The sequence below is a fragment of the Oncorhynchus masou genome, chromosome 19, assembly GCF_036934945.1.
Source record: "Oncorhynchus masou masou isolate Uvic2021 chromosome 19, UVic_Omas_1.1, whole genome shotgun sequence".
NCBI lineage: Eukaryota > Metazoa > Chordata > Actinopteri > Salmoniformes > Salmonidae > Oncorhynchus > Oncorhynchus masou.
Window position 1 is genome coordinate 11,445,644 of NC_088230.1, and position 14,711 is coordinate 11,460,354.

The 14,711-nt window shown below is 40.5% G+C and overlaps 1 protein-coding gene across 1 annotated transcript; it reads right to left on the bottom strand.

The window, feature by feature from the left end:
• Positions 1–3,173: 3,173 nt before the first annotated feature.
• On the bottom strand, positions 3,174–12,332 carry LOC135505516 (cytosolic 5'-nucleotidase 1A-like). Its single transcript, XM_064924589.1, has 6 exons — positions 12,172–12,332; positions 11,718–11,885; positions 6,379–6,508; positions 5,985–6,107; positions 5,588–5,772; positions 3,174–3,542 (listed from the first exon to the last, which is right to left on the bottom strand). Exons 1-6 carry the CDS (start codon positions 12,280–12,282, stop codon positions 3,174–3,176), a joined length of 1,086 nt encoding a protein of 361 aa, XP_064780661.1. The 5' UTR covers positions 12,283–12,332.
• Positions 12,333–14,711: the final 2,379 nt, after the last annotated feature.

Sequence of the window (14,711 nt, forward strand, 5' to 3'; positions counted from 1 at the left end):
TGGTGATATTTGATAATAGATAAAAAAACAAATCAACCGTTCTAATCTATTTCTAACCTATATTCAACCTCGCTGCAACACCGTACTGCTATACGCACACGATAAACTCTTTATTCTCAGTTAAAAGCAACAACAACAAAAAATACAATTTTGATATTCTTAAGTATAGAAATTAGAGTTAAAAGAATGTGAATAATTCCTCAAAAATGTGTTGTGTAAATTATTTAAAAAAAATACATGTGCAATATGAAATAGACTTCCTTTTGCATAATGTTTATTTCAATTTGAAACTGTAAGCATAACGCCTGACATGTAACATTTTACAAGTGAAACAGTAGATATGGTCAACGAGCTTTCTTTACATTTTGATAGAGCCTGATACAGCTTCACCTGCAAGTTGAGGTTAATTGTGTTTACAATGTCATGTCATTTTATGGAATAGGAAAAATGAATATATTAGATAAATGAATGGATAGTAAAAAGTGGAATAGATATTAAGTGTAAATAAGTGTAATAAAACCTGTTTTATATGGTAGCCTTTGCATGAAAACCAAAATGCTTCACTTTCATATCGATAAGTATTCTACAGTTGAAGTCGGAAGTTTACATACACTTAGGTTGAAGTCATTAAAACTCGTTTTTCAACCACTCCACAAATTTCTTGTTAACAAACTGTAGTTTTGGCAAGTCGGTTAGGACATCTACTTTGTGCATGACACGGGTCATTTTTCCAACAATTGTTTACAGACAGATTATTTCACTGTATCACAATTCCAGTGGGTTAGAAGTTTACATACACTTAGTTGACTGTGCCTTTAAACAGCGTGGAAAATTCCAGAAAATGATGTCATGGATTTAGAAGCTTCTGATAGGCTAATTGACATAATTTTAGTAAATTGGAGGTGTATCTGTGGATGTTTTTCAAGGTCTACCTTCAAACTCAGTGCCGCTTTGCTTGACGTCATGGGAAAATCAAAAGAAATCATCCCAAAAAATTGTAGACCTCCACAAGTTTGGTTCATCCAAACGCCTGGTACCACGTTCATCTGTACAAACAATAGCATGCAAGTATAAACACCATGGGACCACGCAGACGTCATACCGCTCAGGACGGAGACGCGTTCTGTCTCCTAGAGATGAACGTACTTTGGTGCGAAAAGTGCAAATCAATTCCAGAACAGCAGCAGTGGACCTTGTGAAGATGCTGGAGGAAACAGGTACAAAATTATCTAAATCCACAGTAAAACGAGTCCTATATCGACATAACCTGAAAAGCCGCTCAGCAAGGAAGAAGCCACTGCTCCAAAACCACCATAAAAAAAGCCAGACTACAGTTTGCAACTGCTCATGGGGACAAAGATTGTACTTTCTGGAGAAATGTCCTCTGGTCTGACAAAAGAAAAATAGAGCTGTTTGGCCATAATGACCATCGTTATGTTTGGAGGAAAAAGGGGGAGGCTTGCAAGCCGAAGAACACCATCCCAACCGTGAAGCACGGGGGTGGTAGCATCATATTGTGGGGGTGCTTTGCTGCAGGAGGGACTGGTGCACTTCACAAAATATATAGCATTATGACAATTGAAAATGATGTGGCTATATTGAAGCAACATCAAGACATCAGTTAAAGCTTGGTCACAAATGGGTCTTCCAAATTAACAATGATTCCAACCATACTTCCAAAGTTGTTGCAAAATGGCTTAAGGACAACAAATTGGAGTGGCCATCACAACAAACAAAAAAAACGTGTGCGAGCAACGAGGCCTACAAACCTGACTCAGTTACACCAGCTCTGTCAGGAGGAATGGGACAAAATTCACCCAGCTTATTGTAGGAAGCTTGTGGAAGACTACCTGAAACATTTGAACCAAGTTAAACAATTTAAAGGCAATGCTATCAAATACTAATTGAGTGTATGTAAGCTTCTGACCCACTGGTCATTGTGGTGAAAGAAAAAAAGAGAGCTGAAATTAATCACTCTCTATTATTCTGACATTTCACATTCATAAAATAAAGTGGTAATCCTAACTGACCTAAAACAGCCAATTTTACAAGGACTAAATGTCAAGAATTGTGAAAAACTGAGTTGAAATGTATTTGGCTGTGGTGTATGTAAACTTCCGACTTCAAATGTACCTTGTAAATGCTCCCTTTCATACCTTTACTAAGCACATATCCTTAACGTTCCTCTTCGCAAAGAATTACAAAGCTACAATAAACCGCAGTACAAAAAACAATGACTTGCATGGGCAGAAGTCTAGATGCAGGAGTGTCGAGAATATACAGGTCAAAATAAAGGAAACAGTCAAATAAAATGTCTTAATAGGCGTTGGGCCACCACGAGCCAGAACAGCTTCAATGCACCTTGGCGTAGATTCTACAAGGGTCTGGAACTCTTTTGGAGGGACGAGACACCGTTGTTCCATGGGAAGTTTTGTTGATAGAAAAACGCTATCTCAAGCGCCACTCCAGAATTTCCCATAGTTGTCCAATTGGGTTGAAATCTGGTGACGGAGACGGCCATGGCATGTGGTTTACATAGTTGTCATGCTCCTCAAATCATTCAGTGCCTACTTGTGCCCTGTGGATGGGGGCATAGCGATGGTAGGCAAAAATAATGGCATGCCCAGCATTTGTTTTATTTTATACAGAATGGGATGCTAATTGATTAATTAACTCAGGAACCACACCTGTGTGGAAGCAACTAATTTCAATATACTTTGTATCCCTCATGTACGCAACTGTTTCCATTATTTTGACATTTAACTGTTAAATACATTTGTCTCTGCAGCAAATGTCCTTCTCTAAAGATTTAAAACACTTCCCTGTGTGAAATGTGAACACACTTCATGAAATATATTTTCACACAAAAACTAGATAGTACATTCTGTAATTAACAACTGGAATATGATGAATATTGCAGAAAAGTATTCTCCCTTTTCTTCTTATGAAACAGAACATTAGGTGACATTGTAAACTTGTTTTATTTTAGCAAAAATCCCTGAGGTGAGTACATATTTACTACAGTATATTCTGCTAAAAATATTTTAGTAGCAGTGGCCTTATTTTTTAAAATACAAAATCCAGCACAAAACAAAAACTACTGCTGATGACAGGGTTGTGCGCAACAAACTATTTGCATAATGTATTCTACATTCCCACCCCTAGGAGGCTCACTACGTCGTGTCTTTGGCAGGCTGCTCAATAAATATCCCCTTGTGGTACTTCTGTCCAATCCCATAAGGCACGTGTGCAGCGATAGTCCCCAGCTCCTTGGCACCTTCAATGTGGAACATCTGGTCATCAAAGAAGATGTGAGGCTGGATCTTCTGCAGGAGAGGCCTTTTAGGGGACCCGGCTAGGAACAGGGCCTCATCTATCTCCAGGCCCCAGCTCCTGAGTGTCTTGAGGACGCGGACCCCTGAGCTGGCTGCACTGCGGGATGTTACTAGGTAGGTACGAATGGGGCAGGTCATACGCTCGTTCTTGGCGTAGAACTTCCTCTGGAGCATCCCCAGCGCCTCCAGGAAACACTTTAAGGGACCCTGAGTGAATGAACGAGACATAGGGTTGGCATTGCATTTATTTTTTTTATTTTTTTTTAAATCTAAGCAAATAAAACAAATGGGTTCAACTTTATGTGGACATTCTCCTATTATAGATGGTCTTTAGATGCTCAAACTATCAATCAACTACCACAGATGATACGCAACAACTTACAAGGGTTAAGGTTAGGTCTAGGATTAAAGTGGGTGTGTTTGTTAAAACGTTTGTTGAACATCTATAATAGAGGTTGACCGATTAAACGGAATGAGTGATTAATTAGGGCCGATTTCAAGTTGTCATAACAATCGGAAATCGGTATTTTTGGACACCGATTTGGCAGATTTAAAAAAAATATTTTTTACACCATTATTTAACTAGACAAGTCAGTTAAGAACATAATCTTATTTTCAATGACGGCCTAGGAACGGTGGGTTAACTGCCTCGTTCAGGGGCTGAACGACAGATGTTTACCTTGTCAGCTCGGGGGATTCAATCTTGCAACCTTGCAGTTAACTAGTCCAATGCTCTAACCACCTGATTACATTGTGCTCCACGAGGAGCTTGCCTGTTATGCGAATGCAGTAAGCCAAGGTAAGTTGCTAGCTAGCAATAAACTTCTTATAAAAAAAATAATCAGAATCACTAGTTAACAACACATGGTTGATGATATTACCAGTTTATCTAGCGTGTCCTGCGTTGCATATAATTGATGTGGTGCGTATCGTTGTTCCAATGTGTACCTAAGCATGAACATCAATGCCTTTCTTAAAATCAATACACGGAAGCATATATTTTTTTAAACGGCATATTTAGCTAAAAGAAATCCAGGTTAGCAGGCAATATTAACCAGGTGAAATTGTGTCACTTCTCTTGCGTTCATTGCACGCAGTCAGTGTATATGCAAGTGTTTGGGCCGCCTAATTTGCCAGAATTTTACGTAATTATGACATAACATTGAAGTTTGTGCAATGTAACAGGAATATTTAGACTAATGGACGCCACCCATTAGATAAAATACGGAACGGTTCCGTATTTCACTGAAAGAATAAACGTCTTGTTTTCGAGATGATAGTTTCCGGATTCGACCATATTAATGACCTAAGGCTCGTATTTCTGTGTGTTATTATGTTATAACTAAGTCTATGATTTGATAGAGCAGTCTGACTGAGCAGTGGAAGGCAGCAGCAGGCTCGTAAGCATTCATTCAAATAGCACTTTTGTGCGTTTCGCCAGCAGCTCTTCGTTGGGCGTCAAGCATTGCGCTGTTTATGACTTCAAGCTTATCAACTCCCGAGATTAGGCTTGTGTAACCGATGTGAAATGGCTAGCTAGTTAGCGGGGTACGCGCTAATAGCGTTCCAAACGTCACTCGCGCCCCTTGCTCTGCATGGGTAACGCTGCTTCGAGGGTGGCTGTTGTCGTTGTGTTCCTGGTTCGAGCGAGGAGAGGGACGGAAGCTATACTGTTACACTGGCAATATTAAAGTGCCTATAAGAGCATCCAATAGTCAAAGGTTAATGAAATACAAATGATATAGAGAGAAATAGTCCTAGAACTACAACCTAAAACTTCTTACCTGGGAATATTGAAGACTCATGTTAAAAGGAATTACCAGCTTTCATATGTTCTCATGTTCTGAGCAAGGAACTTAAACGTTAGCTTTCTTACATGGCACATATTGCACTTTTACTTTCTCCAACACTTTGTTTTTGCATTATTTAAACCAAATTGAACAGGTTTCATTATTTATTTGAGGCTAAATTGATTTTGTGTATTATATTCAGTTAAAATAAGTGTTCATTCAGTATTGTTGTAATTGTCATTATTACAAATAAATAAAATAAAAATTGGCCGATTAATCAGTATCGGCTTTTTTTGTTCCTCCAATAAATCGGTATCGGCGTTGAAAAATCATAAATCGGTCGACCTCTAATCTATAAGCCTCTATAGGGAGACTCCAAATAAAGTGTTACACATCGAGAAAAAAAAAGTGAATCAGAAACGAAAAGCTAAAAGAAAAATGGAGGCATGTACTCTCGAACACCTGTGCAAGAGGTTTGTTCTCAAACTCCTTCTCGTGCTCAAAGAACGTGTCCAGGCCGCGTTGTTTCACGATGATCTCCGACTCAGAGAAGAGGACGGCGTCCCCGTCAAAGGCAACTTTCAACTGTGTGTCGGATAGCTGGTTCTCCACATCTCCGGACGCAAACGTGGTCGCTGCTGCAATGCCTATTTATAAAGACATTATAAGGGGCTTATACATGCTCATAACAATGGTATCATAATGTATTACATCTGTAGACTATATTATACCTATAAAGCGTTCCCACAATGTACGTCTACAGTTTTATTTTTATCTCTGTTACAAACGCAGTATCCAAGCTAACCTAAATCAGTTTAATCCCTATAGGACAATAAAGGAAAGTAGCATTATCAATTACCCTCCTCAATGGCCTCTATGACTTGCTCTCCATCCTTTGAGAGGTACAGGTTGGTCATGTAGGCCTTCAGGTAGCCAATAGGGCTTTCCCCTCCCGTCATACAGAATCTTTCAATGGTTAAATCTGTCAGGGAGAGTGGAAAACAAAAACATATCAGAACCCAATAGAAATCTGATAGTATCGTCATCAGGCTGGTAGCCAAATAATGGCCTCTAACATCCACACAAAAAAATATTAATAAAAAAACATTTGGTCAAAAATACCAGTCATTCAGTGAAATGCAGCACAGAAGTAGTAAGTCTTATAACCAAATAAATATAATTACTAGAATTACTGGTCATTGTATTTCTCTGCTTATAGCACTGTAGTATGGCTGAGCGTGTCGACCACGAACCGTAGTGGTTGATGCTGTTGATGAGGCGCACCCCGACCTGGGCATGGTTATTCGTCATCAGGACGATGTCAAACAACTCGTCGCTGTCGGGGTAGAGCCGCCTCAGCCGTGCGTTCACATTCATCAGAGCCTGCAGAGTGTGTGTGTGTGTTTGTTTTTAGGACAGAATTGACACAGGGATAAAGTCAAAAACCTGACTGGTGGGTACTAGAGCAACTACTTACAGGTGGTTGCTTCAGACTATTTAGTCCCAAGTTGCAACATATACAGGCAGGCACACTCAAATGTACTGATAAATGCACAGGGGTGGAAGGGGACAAGAATTCGGCCCTGGCATTTTATCCACACCAGCCCATGTCGCTGTATAAACCACCATCCCTCCCACCATCATGCTACCACCCCCGGTAGGCCACCAACCACACACACACTATACCCTGACAGGCAATAGTGCTGACATTACATTGGTAGTACAAATCAGTGTTTCTCAACCATTTTCTGTTCCAGTGACTGGCAACACATGGTCCTCCTCTTTTATCCAGCTCATGTTTAAAAAAATATGTATTTCCAGTGGTGTTTTTACAACACACCACTATAACTGGGGCTCTTCTCTAACCATTTTGGTTTGCCTCACTGTTGTGCTGTCTATTAGTCTAAGCATCTTCTCTGCTGTCACTGTGCTGCTTTTGTTCTGTCTGCTTAAGCATTAGACGTTATAAAAGCCAAGCTAACGACTTAGGCTATATTGCAAACTCGTGCCCGTCGTACATGTTCTCCTGAATCAGCACGGCCCATGTTGGTGGTTCACACCAACATGGATTAAACCTTGATTTAACCCAGTTTAAGAGTTCTAATAATCTTGGTGCAACAAATTTTACATTTAAATTAAATCTTTCCTCTAATCTAAGTTTAGTTTTCACTTCAAACCTGTTGCTCAATGAATAAAAAAAAATCTTAACTGAGATTGGAGATTAATTCTAAACTGCCACTTGAGGTGGTTTAACTGATAAAATGGCTGCACATCTACTGTGGAGAAACCAAAATGACAAGAGTTCCTCAGAGATTAATTAGAGACCGGGTGAATCCTGTTGCGTGTTATGATAATTAACAAATGATTAGTAGGCTATTTACGTGCCCATTTTGTACAACAATTGAGTTATGGGCTTATGACATGCCCAGCCTTGGTACGAATGATGATGTTATGCAACAATCTGAACGGGCCTGATAACGGTAACATTGTAGTGAAGTTGCATTAACGTTCGTTTTAACGTGCATTACATACATTGATATTTACCAGTTATTTATGCTTACTAAATATTGCTGGGTCGAGTTGTGTGTCGTCATCATAGGGGTTATGGAAAGGGGCAAACTGCTGGGGAATCATCTCACATATCTTCTGGGTGATGGGATCAATTGCCTTGGACAGAGGCCCCCCTCCGAAGAAGTGTAACATTGTTTCATCTAACATGTACAAGCAGGAATGCATGACTCAATACATTTTGTGCAACCTAACCCAGTAATTGTCATGAATTATGGGTTGACAATTAGACTATAGCTGCTATATTTCTGTCAAAAAAGGACTCCAGATTTTTTTTTTTTTTTCAATAGAGATGATACATCGTAATGTTCAAAACCAGAGGAAGTGGAAACTCAAAACAAAATGAACTAGATCGATAACTAACACCAACTGCTAGTAGCTATGTATTCAACCAACAGTACATTTTATGTCCTAAAGCACTTTGCATTTGTAGGCTACTACCCATGTGACCTATAGGCCTACACTACACTTGCAATGTCCTTTGCGCATTTCGCACGTGTACCGCTCCATATCAAATATCTAGGTGGTAAAATAATTGCTATTGAGCGTTGAGAAATAAAATGATACCTGCTGAAAGCGGAGGCCCTCCAATCGTCAACCAGGAAAAGGGAGACAAAGCTTCCAAAGCTGTGTTTTCTTCCCAAATACATTTTGAAATGTCATACGATTAGAACATATTTTTCTCTCAAGTGCATTAGGGTGGGTGGGGGGGGGGGGGGGGGGGGTGGCTTGCTCATTACAGAAGCAGGCCCCAGTGAAAACAGGCACAGGGCACACACTTTCATTACAGGAATCATGAGGCTAATGCACTTTACCGTTTGCCCAAATCATGGTTTTAGCTGCAAAAAAAGACATTGAGTGAGAAGAAATGTAAAATGTGCTCTTCCTAAGTTTATAGGCAGTGACACCCATCCTTACAGTTTATGATCCATGACGTCTGTCTAACTGATGACAGTGTTGGAACAAGTATCTTTAGCTTTGCCGCGTTTCACTTTGAATATGAGTTTGAATGACCTCAGCCTACCAGAAAATCAGGCCGGCCCATCTTGGCAGATTAGTATAACAGAAATTGCACAAATAAAATCAACAAATTAACTGGTCCAGACCATCTGGCATTTCCCAGAATTGCCAGATGTCTAGGGGCAGGTTGGACAGTCGGCTACATGTGCTAATTAGCTAAATGAGTCTTTGAACACCTGTGTGTAAACGGAGGACAGACACCACAAACATGTCACTGAAAAACACTGTTGGCTGCAACTGTGTTAACATTGGAGTCCACCTGTGGTAAATTCAATTGATTGGACATGATTTGGAAAAGGAGACACTTCTCTAAATAAGGTTCCACAGTTGACAGTGCATGTCAGAGCAAAAACCAAGCCATGAGGTCAAAGGAATTGTCCGTAGAGCTCAGAGACAGGATTGTGTCAATGCACAGATCTAGGGAAGGATACCAAAAACTGGATGTGACCAAGAAACCGATGGTCACTCAGACAGAGCTCCTCTGTGGAGATGGGAGAACCTTCCAGAAGGACAACCATCTCTGCAGCACTCCACCAATCGGGCCTTTATGGTAGTGGCCAGACGGAAGCCACTCCTCAATAAAAGGCACATGACAGCCTGCTTGGTGTTTGCAAAAAGGCACCTAAAGACTCGCAGACCATGAACTCATTGGCCTAAATGCCAAGCTTCACGTCTGGAGGAAACCTGGCACCATCCCTACCGTGAAGCATGGTGGTGGCAGCATTATGCTGTGGGGATTTTTTTCAGCAGCAGGGAGTGGTAGACTAGTCAGGATCGAGGGGGGAAAATGAACAGAAGTACAGACAGATCCTTAATGAAAAGGTTCACCTTCCAACAGGAAAATGACCCTAAGCACACAGCCAAGACAATGCAGGAATGGCTATGGGACAAGTCTCCAAGTGTCCTAGAGTGGTCCAGCCAGAGCCCAAACCAGATCGAACATCTCTGGAGAGACCTGAAAATAGCTGTGCAGCAACTCTCCCCATCCAACCTGACAGAAGTTAAGAGGATCTGCAGAGAAGAATGGGAGAAACTCCCCAAATACAGGTGTGCCAAGCTTGTAGCGTCATACCCAAGAAGACTTAATGATGTAATCGCTGCCAAAGGTGCTTCAACAAAGTACTGAGTAAAGGGTCCGAATACTTATGTAAATGTGATGGTTGCTTAAAATATAACTCTAAAAACCTGTTTTTGCTTTGTCATTATGGGCTATTCTGTGTAAATTGAGGAACAAAGAAACAACTATTTTAGATAAAGGCTGAAATGTAACAAAATGGGGAAAAAGTGAAGGTCTGAATACTTTCCGAATGAATTGTATATCTACCGCAGTCATATACCCTTGAAAGCACCTCAGGTATGACATGTTTGTCTGTCTGTAAGGTACACCAGTTTTAAAAGGCCAACTTTCTACGCCATTTTACTTGTCTGTAAAGGAATGCCACTTTTGAAACGGAATAACGTCAATCACTAGCCGACCAGAAATGTCAATCAAATAATCACGAGCTGCTTGCACGCAGACCACTCTCTCCAAAATAAAGTTCTTTGAAATGTGTTAAATACCGTGACATTTGAAAGAAAACATCCACTAGGAATGAACTCCTAAGATTCAGTATTTCTGGAAAGGAGGAGACTGATTAGTTGCCGTACTTCCGCGAACACAAACACTTGCATCTTTCATAATGAGCTACAAAGGGTCGGGGAGAGAGAGGAGAGGGGCACAGTATAGGTAGGTCGGCCACCAGGCAGAACTATGCACTAGGCTTATCTATCTGCAATCAAAAGTTGGATCTGGCACCTTCAGTAAAGAAGGGCCTATCATCAATAAATAGGCTAGGATATTCTACACGCAAATGACCAAAAGACTGAACACACACACACACACACACACTCGCATGATTTGCAAAGAGAAAGAGCAGGCTAGCCAACTGCACTGTAAATGTTTCTTAAATTTTAAGGATCCATATTTTTTGGTTTAAACATTTTAACATTCACACCCCCTCAGACTTAAACTAAAATTATGATGACTTTCACAGACTTTCCTCCAACCTATCAGAGCTCTTGCAGTATGGACTAACATCTTGTCCAGCCAATCAAAGGATCAGATAATGAATCTAGTCCTGACAGCATAAGCTACAGCTAGCACTGCATAAAGTGTGGCGAGTAGTTGACTCAGAAAGAGAAAGACAATCGAACAGTTAAATTAATTTCTTCCAAAATTAAATGAGAAGAAGCAGAGAGCTAGCTATGTTTCATTGTATTTTCTTCCCTTCAGAGTTTACACTTCACTTACTTAGCTAGTTAATGCAGTTAATTTAGCCTACTCAACAACCTGCCTCAGAGAGGACTGCTATTTATGCAAGCTGACCAAGCTTACCTTGACTTGCATTAATTTGCTGTACTGCGTGATTGTACACATGGATTGTATTGTGGGTTTACTAATGTTTTTTTTTGCCTGGTTACAGGCAGCTGTTGTGAACTGAAGTCCAAATTTGAGTATCATGTAGTAGCCTAAACCTATCGATGTTACATTGAGCTGGGTGAATGGAATATGAATGACAGTCATCCAATATGCTTGCATTCGTGAAATTATTTTGATGTCATATGAAAGTAGGGGGCTGTGTTTCTAGAACCTCAATGCAATTGAGAATCGATCATATTTTGGCTGTTTTTGCTGCCAGAGCCAATTTGCCTATAAACAGAAAATCAAATACCCCTTACCAAACAGATTGCAGTCAGACTGCAGTATAACTGTAGTTAAAATGCAGTATAACTGCAGGAGGCTGAAAATACTACATCCAAAATAACTTTTTTACCGCCGTTATTTCAGTATAACCGCAGTTGTTCTGCAATCCCTGCGTCCAAAATACCACAGTCGATTGCAGTTAGTGCACTTTTACTGCAGTTTCAAAAATGCAATAATAATAATTGTAAGGGCACACTGCCTTTTCCTCGCACAGACATAACGGTAGGCCATGTCCTTCAATCACTCTCTAAATTAACCTACCTTCACTAGAGGAAACGCCACCCCTGGCATGAGCGGCTCATTGTCGTGCTCCTGTTGATAGGCCACATACTTCTCGACCCCATCTTCTTTGTAGATCTTCCCCTCTGCAACCATGTTGAACAGGGAGCGAGAGGAGACGGCGATAGTAACGGCATACTGGGGTTTGGGCTGTTTGCAAGACAGAACAAAATTACGATACGAGATTAGCAGCAAATATACCCGTATTGACAATTATTTTATCTGCAAACAATATTTTTATTTTACCTTTATTTAACTAGGCAAGTCAGTTAATTAAGAACAAATTCTTATTTTCAATGACGGCCTAGAAACAGTGGGTTAACTGTCTGTTCAGGGGCAGAACGACAGATTTGTACCTTGTCAGCTCGGGGGTTTTGAACCAACACTCAAACCACTAGGCTACCCGGCCGCCCCAATATGAGAATGTATCACTTACAGGTCTAGGTTTGTTTGTTTTTAAACAGTCAAAAAAGGCTTTTGCTGCTTTCCAGTCCTTTTCCTCTCCAGACTCCGTGGCTGTTGGATCGGTAGTTTTGCTTTCAGCCATATTTGGCCTGGAATTGAAACGTTTTTAGTCTGATAATTCCGTAACAACGATTACCAGTGTAGACGACGAGATCAAGCGATAACAGGAAATGCTTGCGTGACGGTGAAGATGTTCGTGTGTTTTTACCCATGATGCTCAATCACATGAGGTTGGTGGCATCTTAATTGGAGAGGACGGGCTCAAGGTTATAGCTGCATCAGAATCAGTGGAATGGTATCAATACATAAAACCAGGGGCCGGCTCTAGCCTTTTGGAGGCTCTAAGTGAGATTTAATGGTCGGGGGGCTCCCATCTCGTGGCAAAAATACATTTTAGTGGCCCCCCGCTTGACGCGGAGAGAAAATGTAAAAGCTGCAATTTGTAACTTTTTGGACAACTTGACCAAATTCACATTGACATGTGTGTTATAGATCTGTCATTCTCATTGACAGCATGTCTAAGAAGTGGCAGATATGTTCTATGTGCTCTATTTCTATGATTCTTGTTCCTAAGTTTAGTTGTTACACCTTTTACTTTTGGTCTTGTACATGGAAAATATATATTTCACAGCGGTTTAGATGGTACAATGATTATCTACACTGTACCTGTTTTGTCACATGAACTGAAATTAAGCTTAACTATTAGAATTTTAGCAACCAGGAAATGCAAAGAAGCGTAGAGAAAATGTGGCAGTTTTAAAGCAAGTTTTCTTCAATTTCTTCAACGTTTTGTAAGGATTTATGACATGTTAATATGATATCTGAGTGAGAATGACAAACAAAATCAATGGGGGCCCCAGAAGGTCAGGGCCCCTCGGCACGTGCGCTGCTTGCCCAGTCTGTATTCAGACAAGATTTCTACAAGTTCAGAACATGGCTAATTGAGTGACTGTCAGTGACTGACATAATGAGAAAAACTGCTGATGCACAACCAATTTCGAAATTGCACCTTGTGTATTCAAATATTCATACTCTTAAAAGTAAGTTGAGACCCTAGCTGTGTTCAAATACCCATACTAACATACTGTATACTACATACTTAATGAGTATATGTTACATATACTATTAGTTCATTTTAGTATACTGTAAACGGAACAGTATCCTTTCAGTACTAGCTCTTTGCCAGTCTAGCGGACGTTGATGTTGCTGCTATGCAACCTCTTGTTAGCTAGTTAGCAAAACAAATGACTAGTTAGACATTTTACAACTTTGGGTGTGTTGTTAAAGTAAACGGAACAGTATCCTTTCAGTACTAGCTCCTTCCCAGTCAAGCGGAAGTTGATGCTGCTGCTATGCAACCTCTTGCTAGCTAGTTAGCAAATAACTAGTTAGACATTTTACAACTTTGGGTGTATTGTTCAATTCAATCTGGAGTGCCAGAGTGCGCTCGAAAATTCAGAGCATTGTCAGATTGTCCGTTTGTAAATTCAGAGCATTTTGCTTTCGGAGCACACTGGACGCTCGGGCCGAGGAGTAGGGTTGATTCGAGCGTTCTGACCTTACAACGGCAGTCAAGCACCCAAGCTAACGTTAGCTAGCTTGCTAGCTACTTCCAGAAACAAATGAGAGTGACCATTTTACTCGCCCAAGCAGAGCTGGTTAGGCAGTTTTCATGTTATCTAGAGCGTTGGTGTCTAACTGTGTTGCTGACAACAATTGCCTTAACTGACACCGGCCATACTCAACCGATGTTGAGCGCTCGTAAATTCATTATTCTAACCTCTGGTACACTCAGAAGAGAGTGCTCTGAAATCAGAGTAGATAGCCAGAGCGAATTTACGAAAGCACCCGAATGTCCATTGAGAACGCACAACGACTATACCATTTAGCTAAGCTAAGAATGACGGGAACAATCAAGTCAATAAGCGTTGGGTAGTTAGTTAGATAGCCTATTGTTAAAACTTCTTATGGTTGTAGGGGCAGTATTGAGTAGCTTGGATGAAAGGTGCACAGATATGCCCAGAGTAAACGGCCTGCTCCTCAGTCCAAGTTGCTAATATACAGTGGGGCAAAAAAGTATTTAGTCAGCCACCAATTGTGCAAGTTCTCCCACTTAAAAAGATGAGAGAGGCCTGTAATTTTAATCATAGGTTCACTTCAACAATGACAGACAAAATGAGAAAAAATCCAGAAAATCACATTGTAGGATTTTAATGAATTTATTTGCAAATTATGGTGGAAAATATGTATTTGGTCAATAACAAAAGTTTATCTCAATACTTTGTTATATACCCTTTGTTGGCAATGACAGAGGTCAAACGTTTTCTGTAAGTCTTCACAAGGTTTTCACACACTGTTGCTGGTATTTTGGCCCATTCCTCCATGCAGATCTCCTCCGCCATGTTGGAGTCAACAGAAATCAGAAATCACATTATAAATATTCCCTTACCTCTGAGGGTAACCTAGTGGTTAGAGCGTTGGACTAGTAACCGAAAGGTTGCAAGTTCAAGT